This window comes from Barbus barbus (assembly GCF_936440315.1).
Source record: "Barbus barbus genome assembly, chromosome: 44".
Classification (NCBI taxonomy): domain Eukaryota; kingdom Metazoa; phylum Chordata; class Actinopteri; order Cypriniformes; family Cyprinidae; genus Barbus; species Barbus barbus.
This window is the reverse complement of record NC_136722.1, coordinates 4,384,843-4,401,153: the sequence shown is the minus strand read 5'-3', so window position 1 is coordinate 4,401,153 and position 16,311 is coordinate 4,384,843. Positions and strand designations below refer to the sequence as shown.

General features: G+C 36.6%; 1 protein-coding gene across 2 annotated transcripts in view; it reads right to left on the bottom strand.

Moving 5' to 3' along the window:
• The window catches only part of LOC306862948 (procollagen-lysine,2-oxoglutarate 5-dioxygenase 2-like), a 46,644-nt gene that overhangs the window by 18,706 nt on the left and 11,627 nt on the right, over positions 1-16,311 (bottom strand). For both annotated transcript variants that reach the window (XM_079406058.1, XM_079406059.1), the window contains exons 2-8: positions 9,877-9,968; positions 9,600-9,736; positions 7,579-7,742; positions 4,940-5,052; positions 4,462-4,525; positions 3,994-4,091; positions 3-104 (exon numbers count right to left, since the gene is read on the bottom strand). In XM_079406058.1, the coding sequence (XP_079262184.1) occupies positions 3-104; positions 3,994-4,091; positions 4,462-4,525; positions 4,940-5,052; positions 7,579-7,742; positions 9,600-9,736; positions 9,877-9,968 (770 nt within the window). The remainder of the gene's footprint in view (positions 1-2; positions 105-3,993; positions 4,092-4,461; positions 4,526-4,939; positions 5,053-7,578; positions 7,743-9,599; positions 9,737-9,876; positions 9,969-16,311) is intronic.

Here is a 16,311-nt window from a genome sequence, read left to right as displayed (position 1 = left end):
ACTTTAAGCTGAGACAAATCCACCATGTCTTGGTCACAGATGGTACAGCCTTGCTCATAGTTCCACACATTGGGGATGTAGTTGGCCAAGTAATTTAAGTATATCTGTTGGAGAAAAAATAAAAAAGACATTTTAGGTATTTATTAATCCAATTAAATTATTATAATACAAATTTAAAATAACCTTTAAAATACTTATTCTATAAGGTCGAGATGATTTATGATCCAAGATAGGAAATATATTGTACACCCATACTCCATCTCAGCTTTTAGTAGTTAAATCCAATTTTGGTCAGGACAACAAACCAAAAAAAAAAAATGAATCCTGCTGTCAAATGTTTCATGACCTACAGTATCTAGAACTTTATTATTGCTGATCTGTTACTTTAGATGTATAACACAAAGTGCATCAAAGAATGAGTTTTGTATCTCATTTGGGAATTTACAGGATAGCGTCGCGTCGCAGGGAGGAACATTTTGCATTGATGTTCATTTTGTATTTAAATAGTGTGACAGATCAAGCAGAATAACCGTTCCGAAGGGAATTATGTTGTTGTTCTTGCAAAAGCATGCCGGCTTTTGGGAAACAACTATGTTTTATCTTAGATCAGGAAACTGAAACAAATTTACTTGTTACCATAAACAGGTTGTCTCAAATTTTGCTGAAAAAGTAAACCTTAAATATTTATTTTGATTGGTGCGATAAAGGTGTGCATTTTACAGCAACCCACCCTCTGTGAAGCCCATGGGACACCACATCAAATATTATTTACACCAAAAAATATTTGCTATATTTACCTTTACAGTATATCTGTCATACAGTAAGAGAATACTACTCTCATGAACATTAGAACTAAGGGACTCTGGCAAGATACAATGACAACATTTTATAATTTAGCACTTCTCTCCAAAAAAAATCTATATCATATATAATATATATATGCTTATGGGTTCAGATTTGGAAGGGATATTGCACTTTAATTTGTACCACAAGGTTCAATATTAGGTCCATTGCTCTTCTGTTTGTATATAAATGATTTACCTGAAAGTTGCAAGGAGGTTGATTGTCAAATGTATGCAGATGACACAATTATTTATGTAAAAGCAGAAACTTCTAATATTGCTGCAGAAATGTTAACCAGGCAACTGGTCTGTATTTCCCAGTGGCTGCAGGATAACTTTAAATTACAACAAAACAGTTTCAATATGTTTTTCATTAAAGAACAAAGCACTGGGTGTATTTAAAATCAAAGGCGACCAAAAGGAAATCAAGGTAGTCAGTGAATTTAAATGTTTAGAGGTTATAGTCGACTCTACGCTTAAGTTTGATGCCCATATTAAGAAATTGTCTAAGACTTTCAAGACAAATTTGAACTGTTTTCATATGATAAGACCATGTATATCTCTTAAAGCAGCTGAAGTGTTTATGCATGCTATGATATTATCACATATGTGACCCTGGACCACAAAAGCAGTCTTAAATCACTGGGGTATTTTGTAGCATTAGCCAAAAATACACTGTATGGGTCAAAATTATCAATTTTTATTTTATGCCAAAAATCATTAGGATATTAAGTAAGGATCATGTTCCATGAAGATATTTTGTAAATTTCAAACTGTAAATATATTAAAACTTAATTTTTGATTAGTAATATGCATTGATAAGAACTTAATTTGGACAACTTTAAAGGCGATTTTCTCAATATTTTGATAAAACATTTTTTGCACCCTCAGATTTTCAAATAGTTGTTTCTCGGCCAAATATTGTCCTATCTTAACAAACCATACATCAATGGAAAGCTTATTTATTCAGCTTTCATATTATATATCTTTCGAAAAATTGACCCTTAATGACTGGTTTTGTGGTCCAGGGTCACATATGACCTATTGTACGATAATTTGGGGTCAAGCTTGTCAATCAGTTGTTAAGCCTGTGATGTCACTATACAAACAAACTTTAAAAGTAATGGATCAGAAAGCAATGAAATGGCATCATTGTCAAATTCTTCCAAAATATAATTTGTTAAGTTTTGATAATCTTTTAAAGTTTTCATTTATAAAAACAGTATTTAAGTGTATGCATGGCCTTGCCCCTGATATAGTCTGTCAGTTGATACAAAAACTCAGTAGTACTGGGGCAAAGACCAGAGTAAGTGGGAATTGTAGAGTTCGGAGATGCAGAACTACTGTGGGTCAATCATCCTTCTCAGTAAAAGGTTCACATCTATGGAATACCATGCCTGTTGATTTAAAGGTGCAATCAGAACTTGCAGTTTTCTCTACAAAGCTGGCTGAAACCTTTACAGCAATGTGAACATTGAGTATGTACCTCAGGCTGGTTTAGTTTACATTTTTTTTCTTAATGCAGGTTGATTTACATTTTATGTTTGTGACTTAGTATAAAGTTGCATATGGGCTCAGGTATGACAATATGTACAACATATACACACACACACAGTTATCTGTATATATGTTTATTTGTGCTCGTTTTGTTTCTTGTGATAATTGTGCTTGTTTATTATTTGGTTGTTCTGATTTTATGCAAACTAGCTTTATGCTATATGGCCTATGTACACGGCATCGGTTGTCTGTGTGTAACAATGCCTAGTGTATTGTCCCTGTTAAATAAACAAACAAATAAAATGAAATAAATTTGCCTGTACTTGGCCGAAGGAAACCAGCTATGATTTTTGGATTCCTGGAAGACAAGTCTGTATTCCTTGTTAAGTTGTTCATTGGCTGTTGAACACAGATTTTGGCAGGACAGCTGTGCACTCTTTTGTCATGCTGCTTCTGATTACAGGAAGTTAGACTGTAATAGAAAGGAGGGGATCTTCAATTCAATCCAGCCTCAACCACATTACAGATGGTATCCAGATGCTGTCTTTCTAATTCATCCCATTTTCAGACATGTTAGATAGTTTTAGATAATTTAAAATTTGTAGCTGGCTGCTAAGACTGTCAACCACTTGCATGAGATGCATGCAGGTCATGACCTCAAGTGCTGTGATGTCAATAGGTTAAACATTACTGACAGAAAACAGGAGTTGCTCACGGATTCCAAATGAAGAGAAGCCATAAACCAATCCGCTGGCTTCGCATTCTGGTCATAAGATATACTACTGTGTATCTTCAAGCCTTGTCACTTTTATTGGACCGTGTTTGAGTATTTACGAGAAAATCTGTAATCCCCAGGGCATGTGAAAGACCCTGGAGATCAGAGAGATCCTTCGGGATGGACACAAGGCAGCTTGAATGAACCATAGAGCATAAGGACGAGCTCTGGGTGGATGATCATTCATTAGAAACAGCACAGATGGTTGCGTATTAGGAGAACATGACTCCACATAGTGCTGTGTTTGTTTAATCAGTCACTGAGGTGCAGAAGGAAAAGCTCTGGGTCTGAGATTACATTATCACCCACACATCCTGCTAAAATGTTAAACTCTTCATCTTAACAAAGACAGCTGGACAATGACTGCAAGATTTTTGGCTGAAGGACTGTCTAGTATTTAATAAACAAACTGTACAAATACTGTCTGGGACATAATTTCGATAGTAACTCATATTGGGTTCTAATGGAAAATACTATCAGTTTTGCACAACATGAGGGAAAGTAGAAGACAGAATTATCAGAATTTTAATTAAACTGAATACACTGCAGAATGTATGACTTTGAATGCACAGACAATTTAGATGTACAAATATGTAAATTCTACTTCTGACAAACATTTGTTTTACCTAAAATATCTGTGACAATGATCAGACATACTTTTATTTGGATTAATCCACTGAGTGAACTTACGTTCAACTGAAAACCCCAATAAGCCTATGTTCAGAGTACGCCCAGGACCTCAATATCTATTAAAAGTTGTCCTAATAGAACATACTTTAACCTTAAGTGCACAGAAAATGGCAGTTATTTTGATTCAGGGCAACTTTTTTTTACACTGTCCCCATTTTTTACTGACATGAAGAGAAAAAAGACATTTACCTTGGTGTTCACATTTCCATGGATAATGGCTGGCAGACTGTTGTAGACTGTGTTTCTCACTCGCACTCGCTCCGTTCCAAACTTTAGGAGAACTTCATCTAAATTCAAAAATAGATTTGTGCATTCTTAGATTCAGTATATCTGTCTAATTCTTTTGAGTGTTTAATTGTTCAACAGACAAAAATTGTAAGCCTGGGCCCTGAGACTAGGCCTCTTCTCAACTAGGCCACATGAATAGAGGTGTTACTCAAGTCTGTAGCACAAAAGGAGAGGAGTTACATTTATGGATTTATTCAAATCCCTATATGAGCAGTGGTATTAGTGATGCCAAAACTAAAATTGTTACGATGGAAAATCTAAATCAAACTTTGACGTCCCTTTATTCATCAGCTATGCATGATGCAATATATGAAAAATTAAGTGTTGTTTTTTTAAGCAAGTTTTATACACCATCTTGGATTGACTCACCCACGGCTCCATTCAAATTCTGGAAAATCTCACACTTGTGGTCCAAGGTCATATTAAGTCTTTCCTAAAATAAAGAACAGAACACAGTGGAGTTTGTATAAATGTGACCGTGTGACCTTTGTCCTTGTGTAAACTGTTTATAGTTGTGTATTTTTAACCAGTTTGTTTGAGTGGTATGATCCATTTGTAGGCGTTTTATTAGTGCATTTGGTCAAGTTACAAGCACTTTTTAAGTTCTCACAGAGTGCCTCAAGTGGATAGTTCACCCAAAAATGAAAATTCTGTCATCATTTGCTCATCTTCACTTCTTCCAAACCTGTTAGAGTTTCCTTCTTCTGTTGAGCACAAAATAAATTCTTCCTCATTCTTCAGAATAACTTATTTTGTGCTTAACAGATGAAATAAGTTCATACATCAACTTGAGAGTGAGTAAATGATAACATAAATTTCATTTTTGGGTTTGGGTTTTTTCACTGACCCTCTGAAGTGGATCCACGTAGATCTTTGTGTAGAATAGCTGGTCATCATCATTATCATGAAGGTCCCACTGGTTCAAAATCTTCTGAATGTATGGAGCATACCCGATAAGGCCTGTGAAAGATATTGCAATGTGTTTTTTTTTGTTGTTTTTTTTACAGGCTGTGTGTTGTAAAAGAAAGTATAGGATGTAAAAGAATGTGTGAAGCGTTGACATTATGCTATGCTTGGATACAATAGTTCCAATTTAAATTACTGTACGTCTCCTCTAAGAAGGTTAAATCTCACTTCTGATTCTGGTGCAGTTCCGCAAACCCTCAAAACAGTGGGAGAAGTCTGGAAGAAGTACCTGACCGACAAGCAACAAGTGTTGTGTGGCCATGCACGTCTAACCTCAGATGGCATAGCCTTTCTATATCTAGTCAATATAGAGGACTGTAATCAATATAGGACCTCAGCTATGTGCTGGCTCTCTGTGTTTCTGTAGCAACCTGCGTACGAATTTCTCATCATTTTCCTGAAGCTCTGACCACAGATGAAAATTGTAGGGCTTGGAGCCCTAGAGACCATAATTTGGCAGGAATTAGGAGCTATGTTAGGTTAACGCCCTAAACGTTTTTTAACTCCTAATAACCTTTTTCTATAGCCTACATTCACAGGCTGATCTAAAAAAACATCTTCAACACTGTTTCCAGAGGCTTTAGTAGGAATTCTGGACAGTGCCAATCTGTTCAGAAACACCATCACATCTCAAATGATTTTACTGGAAATCTAAAATTATCAATCCGCCAAAAGTCAGAAGAAGATAAACAAGGAATCTTTTCAGGCAAGTATAATTTAAATGTTAGTTAATTCGCTAAATTAGCGGATCGTCTTAGACTGAAGGCGGTCACCTCAGATGTGGTGACATGAATCTTGTTTTAATACAGTGCAGAAAAGTAAATCCCTTGACATAATGCCCAGGTTCGAAAGCAACAGCTAAAGCCAGATGTAAGGCATGTGGTTTTAATCTAGAATCCAGAATGTTTTTTTTTCCCACCGATCAAAACAACGCTACCTTCAACAAACTGGAATTTGGGCAAAGCAAGGGATGATCGGAAAGAGACGGGCCGTGCCGTGCAGTCATTCTTATTTCCACAAACACACTGGTCCACATGACGAATCTGGTCCAACTGAAACAAAACAGTAGCCACCGCAATCTACGGAGCAGCCGAAGGGATAAAATCAACCCTCAATTTTGGATGTACAGGCAATCGAACAGGAAGTCCAAAACAAACAAACTTGTCCTGTTAATGACACAGACTCGACGCCCTGACAGGACACTACACAAGACAAAGTGACCACTGCAGTCAAAGCAGTAATTGGCCAGATTAAAATAGACGGGATCAGGACTTCAGAGTTTAGACAAGCGATGACCACAGGGTTTTTGAGTAAAAGAGGGGCTGACATTACTGTTCTTCAACAGAGAGACTGGGTAAGATGGATGGATGCACACGTATACACTCAAATGAAAGCGCCATTCATGAAGACCCCTGAATGAATAGTGCACTATGCCTGGTGGCCCTCAGGAAATTCCACAGGGTGAGTGACCGCCGCTTGCCAGTTTACACAGAAAACATTTTCTCTATCATATTGTAGTGATAATGAAATTCCGCTGTTTGTCCTTTGCTCTCTAAAATCATCCTGCTTGCATTGTTCTAAATCCTACCAGACAAAAACCACCCACAAAGAAGAGTCTGGAGCAAACTGTGCTATGATGATACAGCTAATATGGCAGCTAGCCATGACCTATCCCAGTGATATGCTGCCTGAGTCGAATTCGTAAGAAATGACCTCCCAAATGCAGGAACTGTGAAGAACAAATAGCACATTTGTACAAATTCATTGTGCACATTATGACATAACAGTGCCCTTAAACCGGATTCAGGTAGCCTGTTATATACATGCTAACCGTTTAATTAACTTGCTCTAAATTGTCTTTAACTGCATAAAAGCTAGAAACATTTTGTTCATATACATGAATGGTTTGTTTTGGTCTTTACAGGACATTTATAAAACTCAAAATGCATTTACATTTGAAAAGCATGATACAAATCTAATAACCAGGTAGTTTTAAAGTCTAAATGTAACCAGATGTGCACACATTGAATAAAATACCAGATAAGTAAAGGTGTTTACATGAAAAATGAAATGTGTATGGCCTGTTGTATGTAAATGTCTATTTGATTCCACATCAAAACTGGTGAAAACCCTGACAATTTCAAAACATCATGTAAATGCAGATTTGACATACTTATCAGTATTTTGTTGTAGCCTATTGAACATGTAGACCCATTCATCACAAACATATGCCTTCAAGTGAACATAAATGTTTCGAGCTTTCATGGATGGTGTCTATGATGACCTTTGGAAGGGTATCAATTTAGGCATTCCCATGACTTTGTGTGACCTTTTGGGGGTTTTATGCATAGTCAGTGTAAGATTGTGAATGTTTTTTATCAAATATGAGAGCTGTGGAAATCCAGTTGATCTGAACTGAATGAGTTGAAATCTAAATGATTGGGCCTGCAAAGCCTTTGAAGTAACTTTCACATCAAAACAGAACATTTTTTACAGTTGCTATTTCCTACTTTTACACACCTCCAGAGTTAAGAAAGCGTTTCCCTCTTCGGACAGAAGGATACTTCTCTGCCAGTTGAGGATCTGGCCAGATGATTCCCTCAGCAGCAAACACCAGCTTATGATTGGTCTGCTGGAACTTTCTGAGAATCTCCTCAGGTCCACCAGCAATGATGAGGTCATAACTGAAGAGGGAAAAGGAGAAGTAAATTGTGTTATTCACTACACCTGATCAGCAATTTAAGACATTATACAAACTATTTTTGCTAATCCATGTCCAGTTTATTTAATCAGCAATGTCTATTTTAACTGAACTCCTCTTCCAGGAGGGCAGGTCATTTAATAGGCATTTAGGTCTTCTATTTCAGACACTATTAATATGCCTGGTAACGTTAGTAACTATAAATGTCACCAGAGGAAGTAAACTGTGAGGGAGACACCATGGTTTCCTCTCGTCTGGGGAGCACCTGTGCACACAAATCATTTCCCTTTTTCTAGCATGACTTAAAATCCATCTCTGGAATATGTGACACAGCTTCAATGTGGCAAAATGGTCTGAACTACACCTCTAAAGGAAATATTACTGTAAAAGATATTTCAGAGGAACTCTGAAATCTGATTTGCTAGCTCATTACCTAAATGTTTTGGTTATACATAAGGATAACTATTTGTGACGTACATCCCTGAATGTTGTTATTCTGAACTTTCTGAACTCTGAGCTGTTTAGGAGACCTAGACATATATGTAATTCCAGATATGGGTGTGTATAAATAGCTGCTTCATAGTTCAGAGAGCTCTGCAATGAGGTTTTGATTTGAGGTGTTTTATTTAAATGACCCCTTGATTAAAACACTGTATGTGACAGGTACACGTGAAGTTAACTTCAAACACTAATCTTTCTCTACTTTGTGATTATAATAATCACTCATTTCTGTAGAACACACCCAGACCTGCACGTCAAAATAAAATAAAAACTCTCGCAAACACTTTCATTATAAATTCACACGCCATAATTTCCCTTGAATGATGAAGTTAAATAACAGGCCATTTATTATGGCTGATTAGCCTAAATTGAGTGAAAAGCCACCATTTCGGCAAGAGCATTAGTTATAAAGGTAGGTCTACAAAACTGTTGAACAAATGCCCAAACGGTTTGCCTTCACACAGAGTCTTGCTGTTTCCCATTGAGCTGGCACTGACACTGTAAGATTTCTCCCACTGAGGTTGTTAAAAAAAATGGTTATGCTTTTAAACTTATGGCACATTTGTTATAGTTGATTTACATTGCACAAAGCAATGCATTTAACCAGTCATTTTAACTATATCTAGACAATATATTTTCCCGGGCATACTTTACTTTCATTTACAGGTAATTACCAAAAAGTATTTTGTAGCAAATTAGAGTCTATTCACAGCTAGTCCCCACATAGAGAAATTCATATTTGATCTTTTTTTTTCTCTCTCTTGTATGTGGACCACTATTTTTATTGTTCAGTCTATCTGATGAAATTTAAGGGGCTTTTCACACATGCAATGTGTGGGTCCCATTTTATATTAGGTGGCTTTAGCTACTATGTACTTATATAAGATATTGTGTTCATATTGAATTGCAAAATGCTTTTGCGGCTATTGAGGTGAGACTTGGGTAAGGTTAGGAACAGGTTTGGTGGTATGTTTTTTTTTTTTATATATAAGTACAATGTAAAACATTTTTTAACACAATATGTGCATTGTATCACATGGTAAAGACCAACTAATATAAAGTGGGACCTGCAATCTTGGCTGAGCATCCTGAAAAAAAAAAAAGCTTCATGTTGTAAGTTTATTGAGAGTTAGATCAGGTAGAAAATGTAACATTTGTTCTTAGCTGGTTGAAACTGATCCATACGGCTGGACTCTGACAGCCCAACCATCTGCAAAGTTTCTAAAACCTCTATAAACCCATCAATCTATTAAAATAAACCAGATTTATTGCCAGCTAATATAATCCAACCAATATAATCCAACCTTTTTTCCCAAAAGGCTCTTGCCAACCACATTACCTGTCCACAAATAAGATCACCAAGTCCTCTTGGTCAGCCAGAGACTCCATGGCTTCCTTTAGTAGTCGAACCTTCTGGCCTCCACCGATGGACCGACCCACATCACCTCCCTTCCACTCCTCTCCCATCCCCAGCACCTGTGTTCAGTATATATCAGTTCAATTGCATCTCAATGAACATACTACCATCACCTTGAAGAAATGAAGCATCCACGTCTTGCATAATGGGGCAATTGTGTTGCATTGTGTGATTGGTTAAATTGAGAAATAAACCTTACCTTCACATTGAATTTGAAGTAGTTTGCTGACTGCATGAAGCGATGGAAGCCATCAGTCTCCTGTGTTGCAACAGTAAGTACGAGTAGTTTTTCTGGTGACAAGAAAATTGAGAAATAAAAAGTGTATATCAGAAAAAAAACAAAAACAGAATGTCTAGCAAAGTAAAATAGCATGACCTTTTTCTAAGTGTGGAGGGTAGAAGTGTAGAAACACTACTATTCCTAGACTATGTTCCTCAAAAACCTTAAGATATCTAGGATTCTTTAAAGTTGCCCAAAACCCTGCCATTCCCTAAAGAGCCTTTTTACCAAAATATATATGTTCCTTTTGGCCTACAGTATGAAGAAGAGGGTATCTTGTTACGCCAAACCAAACCTCAAACCTATGTCAACACTCACAAAACTGATTCCCAAAGTTCATCCCTTCCTCTTGTGAGAATAAATGCACAGTAAAGTTAAAATCACCATGATTTCAAATGGTTTTGGCAGGACATGTTCTATAATAAATGGTAGTGTTACATATGATGGCGGTGACAGTGGTGTTGATGGTTAGTGAGCAGAAGAGGGTCTTAGTTTTGCAAGCGCCCGCTACATTTCCGCTGGACGTGCCAGTGAGCAGGTACAGACCCTCTAGTAGAGCAGTGTGGGAAAATACATTCCAGACTGGGTTGTGAAGGGCTAGGTAACTTCAATCATCCGTCATCTCTAGGGTTCGGAAAACAGCCCCAGAGGAATCTTAAGCAAACTTGAGAGAAAAAAAATAAATAAATAAATAACTGGATGCGTGTTCGTCATCTGTAACGCTGTAGGTTTTACAACTGTAAGATTGCAAACAAATGGCAAGCATATAGAATAATCCTCAACTGTTTTTGCATGTGATGGTGTGGCCATCAGAAAAATGCTTTGATCTACATTTAAAAGTAATTTCTAGAGGCATCAGAGTGATTAGTCACACGGTATTTACGGTCCAGGTGAGTCAGGTGATCTTTGCCCACTAAACTGGGTTAGAAGAAACTATTTCACCACTCAAAAAATAAACACTGCACCTTGAAATGTTTTCTCTACAGTAGGAACAATGTGGGAAGGTTTCTAAATATCTCTGGTAGAAATTGGGTTGAATGGGAAGGTCAGCGTCTATGCCTTATTAATTTTGGAATGGAACACATTATTACACATTCAGCAATAAAATGGGGAGTTATGTCAGGAGCAACAGGATTTCTCACCTCATGAAATGGTTCAACTGAACCATTTCAGAATAAAGTGCTAGTACTCTGTATGTGCTGAGCCACATCATCAAGCCCTGCCCTCTATTTCTTCTCCTTCAATATTCTGTCTCATTTGGAAATACGTCAGAATACTGAAGTAAACACAGCCGCAACTTCCTGTTTATACTAACTTAAAAACCCAAAGATTTTCACACTTAAAGAAAATAGCTTACTGAAAATACAGTATTTTGGAGCCCATGTGAAAATTTCAGGGTTAGAGGTTTAAACCAGCCCATTTATTGAAGTTGGAACATCAGCACTTGAATGGAGTTTTTTTTTTTTTTTTCCCCTAGTTGAATTCTGTGGCTCTAAGCTCTAATCAGTATTAAATAGACATGTTTGCACAATAATCAATCACAAGGCATTATAACTCAAATGATCGGCTTAAAAAAAAAAAATCAAACTGACTTAAAAGATATGGCAGCCTCCAGGTCATATACTTTTTTAAAGATTTATTTGTGGCGTTTTGTGCCTTTATTTTGATAGGGCAGTACCTAGACAGTAAGCGAAGTGGGAGAGAGATAGGGGACAGGATTGGGAAAGGTTTGTGCACCGGGACTCGACTAATTAATTCATTATTCATTATTCTGTGGAAAACTCCACAGCTTCCATGGAAGCATAAATACAGTATAAGTCAAGGTATAAGAAAAGGGCCAGAATATGAATCATAATTCAGATGAACACATTACAATGGCTGAGGACTTCTTAAGAAAAGCCTGAAAACCTTGGAGACTTTGTGTTTCATTGTGATCCATCTGATTCCTGTTTACGTTCCAGACAGAAAGGCCTAGTTCCTCTCACGTAAGCTATATCCTGTTCTATAACATGCTGTAAATGTTAAATCTTTACATCTGGATGATTGGATGGTAATTTTATATCCAACGGAAAGCCGCTAGAGAGTCATGCCGGTCACGCCATGTGCACACGGCACCCTATAAACACCCAGGTTTCACTGAGCCTTGTTGTCTGAGAAAGCCCCTTTCTGTGAGCAGGTTGGGTTTAAAATAACAGCTGGGGAAATCCATACAATGAAGTTTCTGGACCGCTACTCTGAAATGTGATATCTGCCAGGCTTCCTCTAGTTCTTGTTCAGCGGTTACGTCATCCTTTAACATGGGTCATGTTAAAGAACATCTGAAGGGTCTGTAATCACTGTAAAATCCCATGGGCAGGAAAAATCTCTTACAGCGAAATTAAATAGTGATTGAATGGTAACTTGCTCAAGACCCCAGTAAACTCAAATGCATCTCCCCTAGGAGTTTCAGAAAAAGGTGTGTTCAGGTTCTTCTATCAAAAGACCTCAATATGAACTCAAACATTTCTTATCAAATTCTTGCCAGACCAACTAATCTTAGATATTTTTTTTTTCGCTATATTCTTACTGTATCCCAAAAAGTGTCTAATTTGTATCTGTTTTATTTCTCTTATGGGGTTTTAGGAGATTATCTTACACAATATTGATACTTGAATGAATCATAACTAAGATCTTCATTAAATTGTTAAGGCTTCGACAGAGCAACCTTTTTAATTTTCCTCTGGGATCTGTAAATCACAGAAAAATCAATGGTTGCATGTTTAAACAAGATGTTTCTTGGTCAGGATCAACATCCAAATGCCATTATTTCCACAGCACGCCAATGTTTTTTTTTTTTTTCACATATACACCATTCTTTGCCAATCTAGAATTCATTACACCTTCGGGACTGGGTGATTCTGCAGCCGGCATGCATCTTTCAATATGCTCTCCTTGTACTTATAATAAAGTTTCACACTAATCCATTTCAGTGTATAATCAATCGCAACAGAATATCCATCTGACTCTATTCCATTGTGGCTATACAGATCTAAAAAGCCACACTAGAAAAGAAGCAGATTTATATTGTTCTTTTGCTGAATTTGGAGGCTATTTCCCAGCATGTCTTGAAACATTTGCATATTTGATGAGTGTGGGCAATCGGGGGTGGATGTTGCATTCTTTCTCTGTAGTCTTCCCCTAAGGCCAACAAATAAACACCAATTGCTTTGACCCACAATTGACCTAACCTTTCCTTGAGCCCTTAAGACAACAGCAAAGAACAATGAATGACAGACAAAGCGCTCCCCCAGCCACTGTCTTTCTTGGTGCCGTGCTAGAGAGATTGAGGGCTAGGTCCAGGCTACCAGACTGAGAGAGAATCAGTTGCTATGGCTACAAATATACACACAAGTATGTGATGACACACAACTCCTGTTGTGATTGTCAAATGGCACCGTCTGCAATGATGTGAAGATAAGCAGGTGACTTAGACATTCCACTCACCTCAAATACAGGATTTGCCAAGAAGATTTTGTCTTATGTCTTGTGCCATTTATCCTGCTGTTGCAGAGTAGTTGTTGCATTGATATGAGGTTGAAAAGGTTTTCTGGTTGTTTTTTGATTGATATGTCTTCTAGTTGCTAATAGGGTGTTCTAGGTGGATGCTTAGTTCTGGTAGATAGGGCATTTCTCAGTGGTTCTGGATGGTTGCTTACTAGTCAGGTAAACTTAGAAAGTTTGATCACTTAAAAAAGCATCACTAATGGGGAGTTTCAGACATAAAACTTAAAAGTATGGTCACATTTACCATTATTTGGCACATTTTCACAGTCAAAATGTAATAATTTGAATGGAAATCTGTGTGATGGCAATTTTTCTCGAGGGTGGAAGATTTCCCCATGCATATTTTTCATTGGTCATGCAGTAGAAAGCTGCTTGGTTTGAAAGTGACCTCTGTGTGAACTGTGCTTCATGCATTACTAAACTATTGGCAATTGACAATGGATCTGTTTTGCCCATTTTTGAAATTTTTGTAATGTGACCACACTTCTAGTGTCAGGGGTTTAAGCAACAGTAATAGTGAAGAGCTTAATAAAATAAACATCCCCAAATATTCCAACTTAAGAGAAACATCACATCTTATTATCTCATATTTCTTTCTCAAAAGCTACTTTTGAAACGGTAAACAATTATTAATTTCTTTTGATGTGTCTTTAATCTCTGCCATATAGTGAAAGTCAGCTTCACAGGAACTGAGAGGAAGACATGATTAGTGGTTCTAAAGTATCTTCTCAAAGACAGAAACCAAGCCACCGCACAGCATGTAATCACTTTAAGCAGCTGTGAAAAAAAATCACTCGATCAAGATGTATTTTCTTTGATTCATATAGACCAGTGGTTCACAACCTGGGGGTCGCGACCCCCACTAGGGGTTGCTAAAGATTTACAAGGGGTCGCCAAGCTCACTCTAGTTTGACCACAAGATGAAATTCCCGACAGTTAGTGCTACCGTTTAATATTCTGTATTATGACTAAAACCATTTGTTTACCAGGATTATATAAAAACTCACATAAATACTGTCCAACATAAAGCAAAGGTAGTAGCAATCTCACACAATCGCAGCATGCAGCCTAGGTTTCGTTTTGTTTGAAGATATGGCGGAAAGCAGTGAAAGGTTTTACAGAGGGAAATTATATGAATTCCAATATGAATGAATTAGGGGTGTGCGATATGACGATTTTTGATCGTGGACAATAAAATGTCTCCACGATCAGCTTTTGAAGAAATATCATAGTATCGTGCTACAGAATATATTCTATCAAATACAGTTCTGGCACCGCCGTCTCTATATACTGTACAACACGACATACAGCAGTAGAGTTTCTCTGACAGGACACTGCACTTATTCGCGATTGCAAAAGTACATTATTTGCACACAAGCCTTGCTGGTTAAATGTTTCATTCGTGTGCTGGTCTGACGTGCGCTTTTTCTGAGCGCACTCACATTAAAAACCCTTTCAAACAGCACCTGATTACTCAACTAAGTTATCTTTTGGGCTAATACTGTCAAAGCACACAAGGTTTATATATAGACACGGTTATGTCTAAGATGAAAGTAAACTGTTGAGAAAAATGGATACGAGTCTGTAGATGCGTGCAGGTCTTAAAGCACTAAACATGCTGCCGACTGTCATTAAAGAGATAGTTCACCCTACAATTAAATTCTGTCATTATTTACTCACTCACATGTTGTCCCAAACCTGTATTAATTTATTTCTTATGCTAAACACAAAAGAAGATATTTTGAAGAATGAGGGTAATCAAACAGTTGCTGGTCCACATTGAATTTGATAGTAGGAAAAAATCATGTGGAAGTCAATGGGGACCAGCAACTGTTTGGTTTTCCCCGTTCTTCAAAATTTATGTTCAGCAGAAGAAAGAAACTCATTCAGGTTTAAAACAACTTTTGAGTAAATTATGGTATAAAAATAAAACTTATGACAGAATTGACAGACAGATGACATTTTTATTTTTGGGGGAACTATTCCTTTAACTTTAATAAAACAACAAAAAACAAAAGAAAAATCACTCACTACTCTTGATTGAAAAACTTGAATACAGTTGCTTTAGGAATCAGTCTATATAGTTTTTTTATATTTTTATATTCGTTCATTCAATTTATTGAATGCTCCTGCTAAATACACCTATTGTACCTGGAAACAAAGCACTGTTTGTTTTATTTATATATTATGTGTATTTATAATGTGTATCTTTGTTCTTAGTTTTTAATAAGAAAGATCAAATAATGACAAATATGTTTATCTTCGCCCACTTTGGCCTGTCTCCCGTTGTTGTTCAAATCAACGCAAAAATCTGAACAATTTTTTTTATGCACAGTTGTAAATTTTAACCTGTTGATGAAAATTACCTGTTCTAAAAATCTGATAAAATAATATAATCACCTATAATCATTCATCATTTTGAATCATCTCTTTTCTTTTAAATGGTTTTAAGTATGAAATGTAAGGTTTATCATTTTAAAACTTTTTTTGTCAAAACTTTATTTTAATATGTCATACATGTTAGTAGTTAACGTGTTGTAGTCATCCAACCAATATTTTTTTGTTTATTTAATGATGTATATGTATGATATATATATTTATTTATTTATGTTTGTTTTTTTATGCGGTGAATTTTTTTTATCTTAAAATAGGGGTCCCCTGAAAAAAAGGTTGGGAACCACTGATGTAGACAACATGTAAAACAGAAAGAATTACAAAACCATACGAATCATATTATGGGAGTGTGCACCCTGTAGGGTAATAATGTTTGTTAATGGAGTCTACAGTGCTTAAAGTAGTGCAAGCAGACAT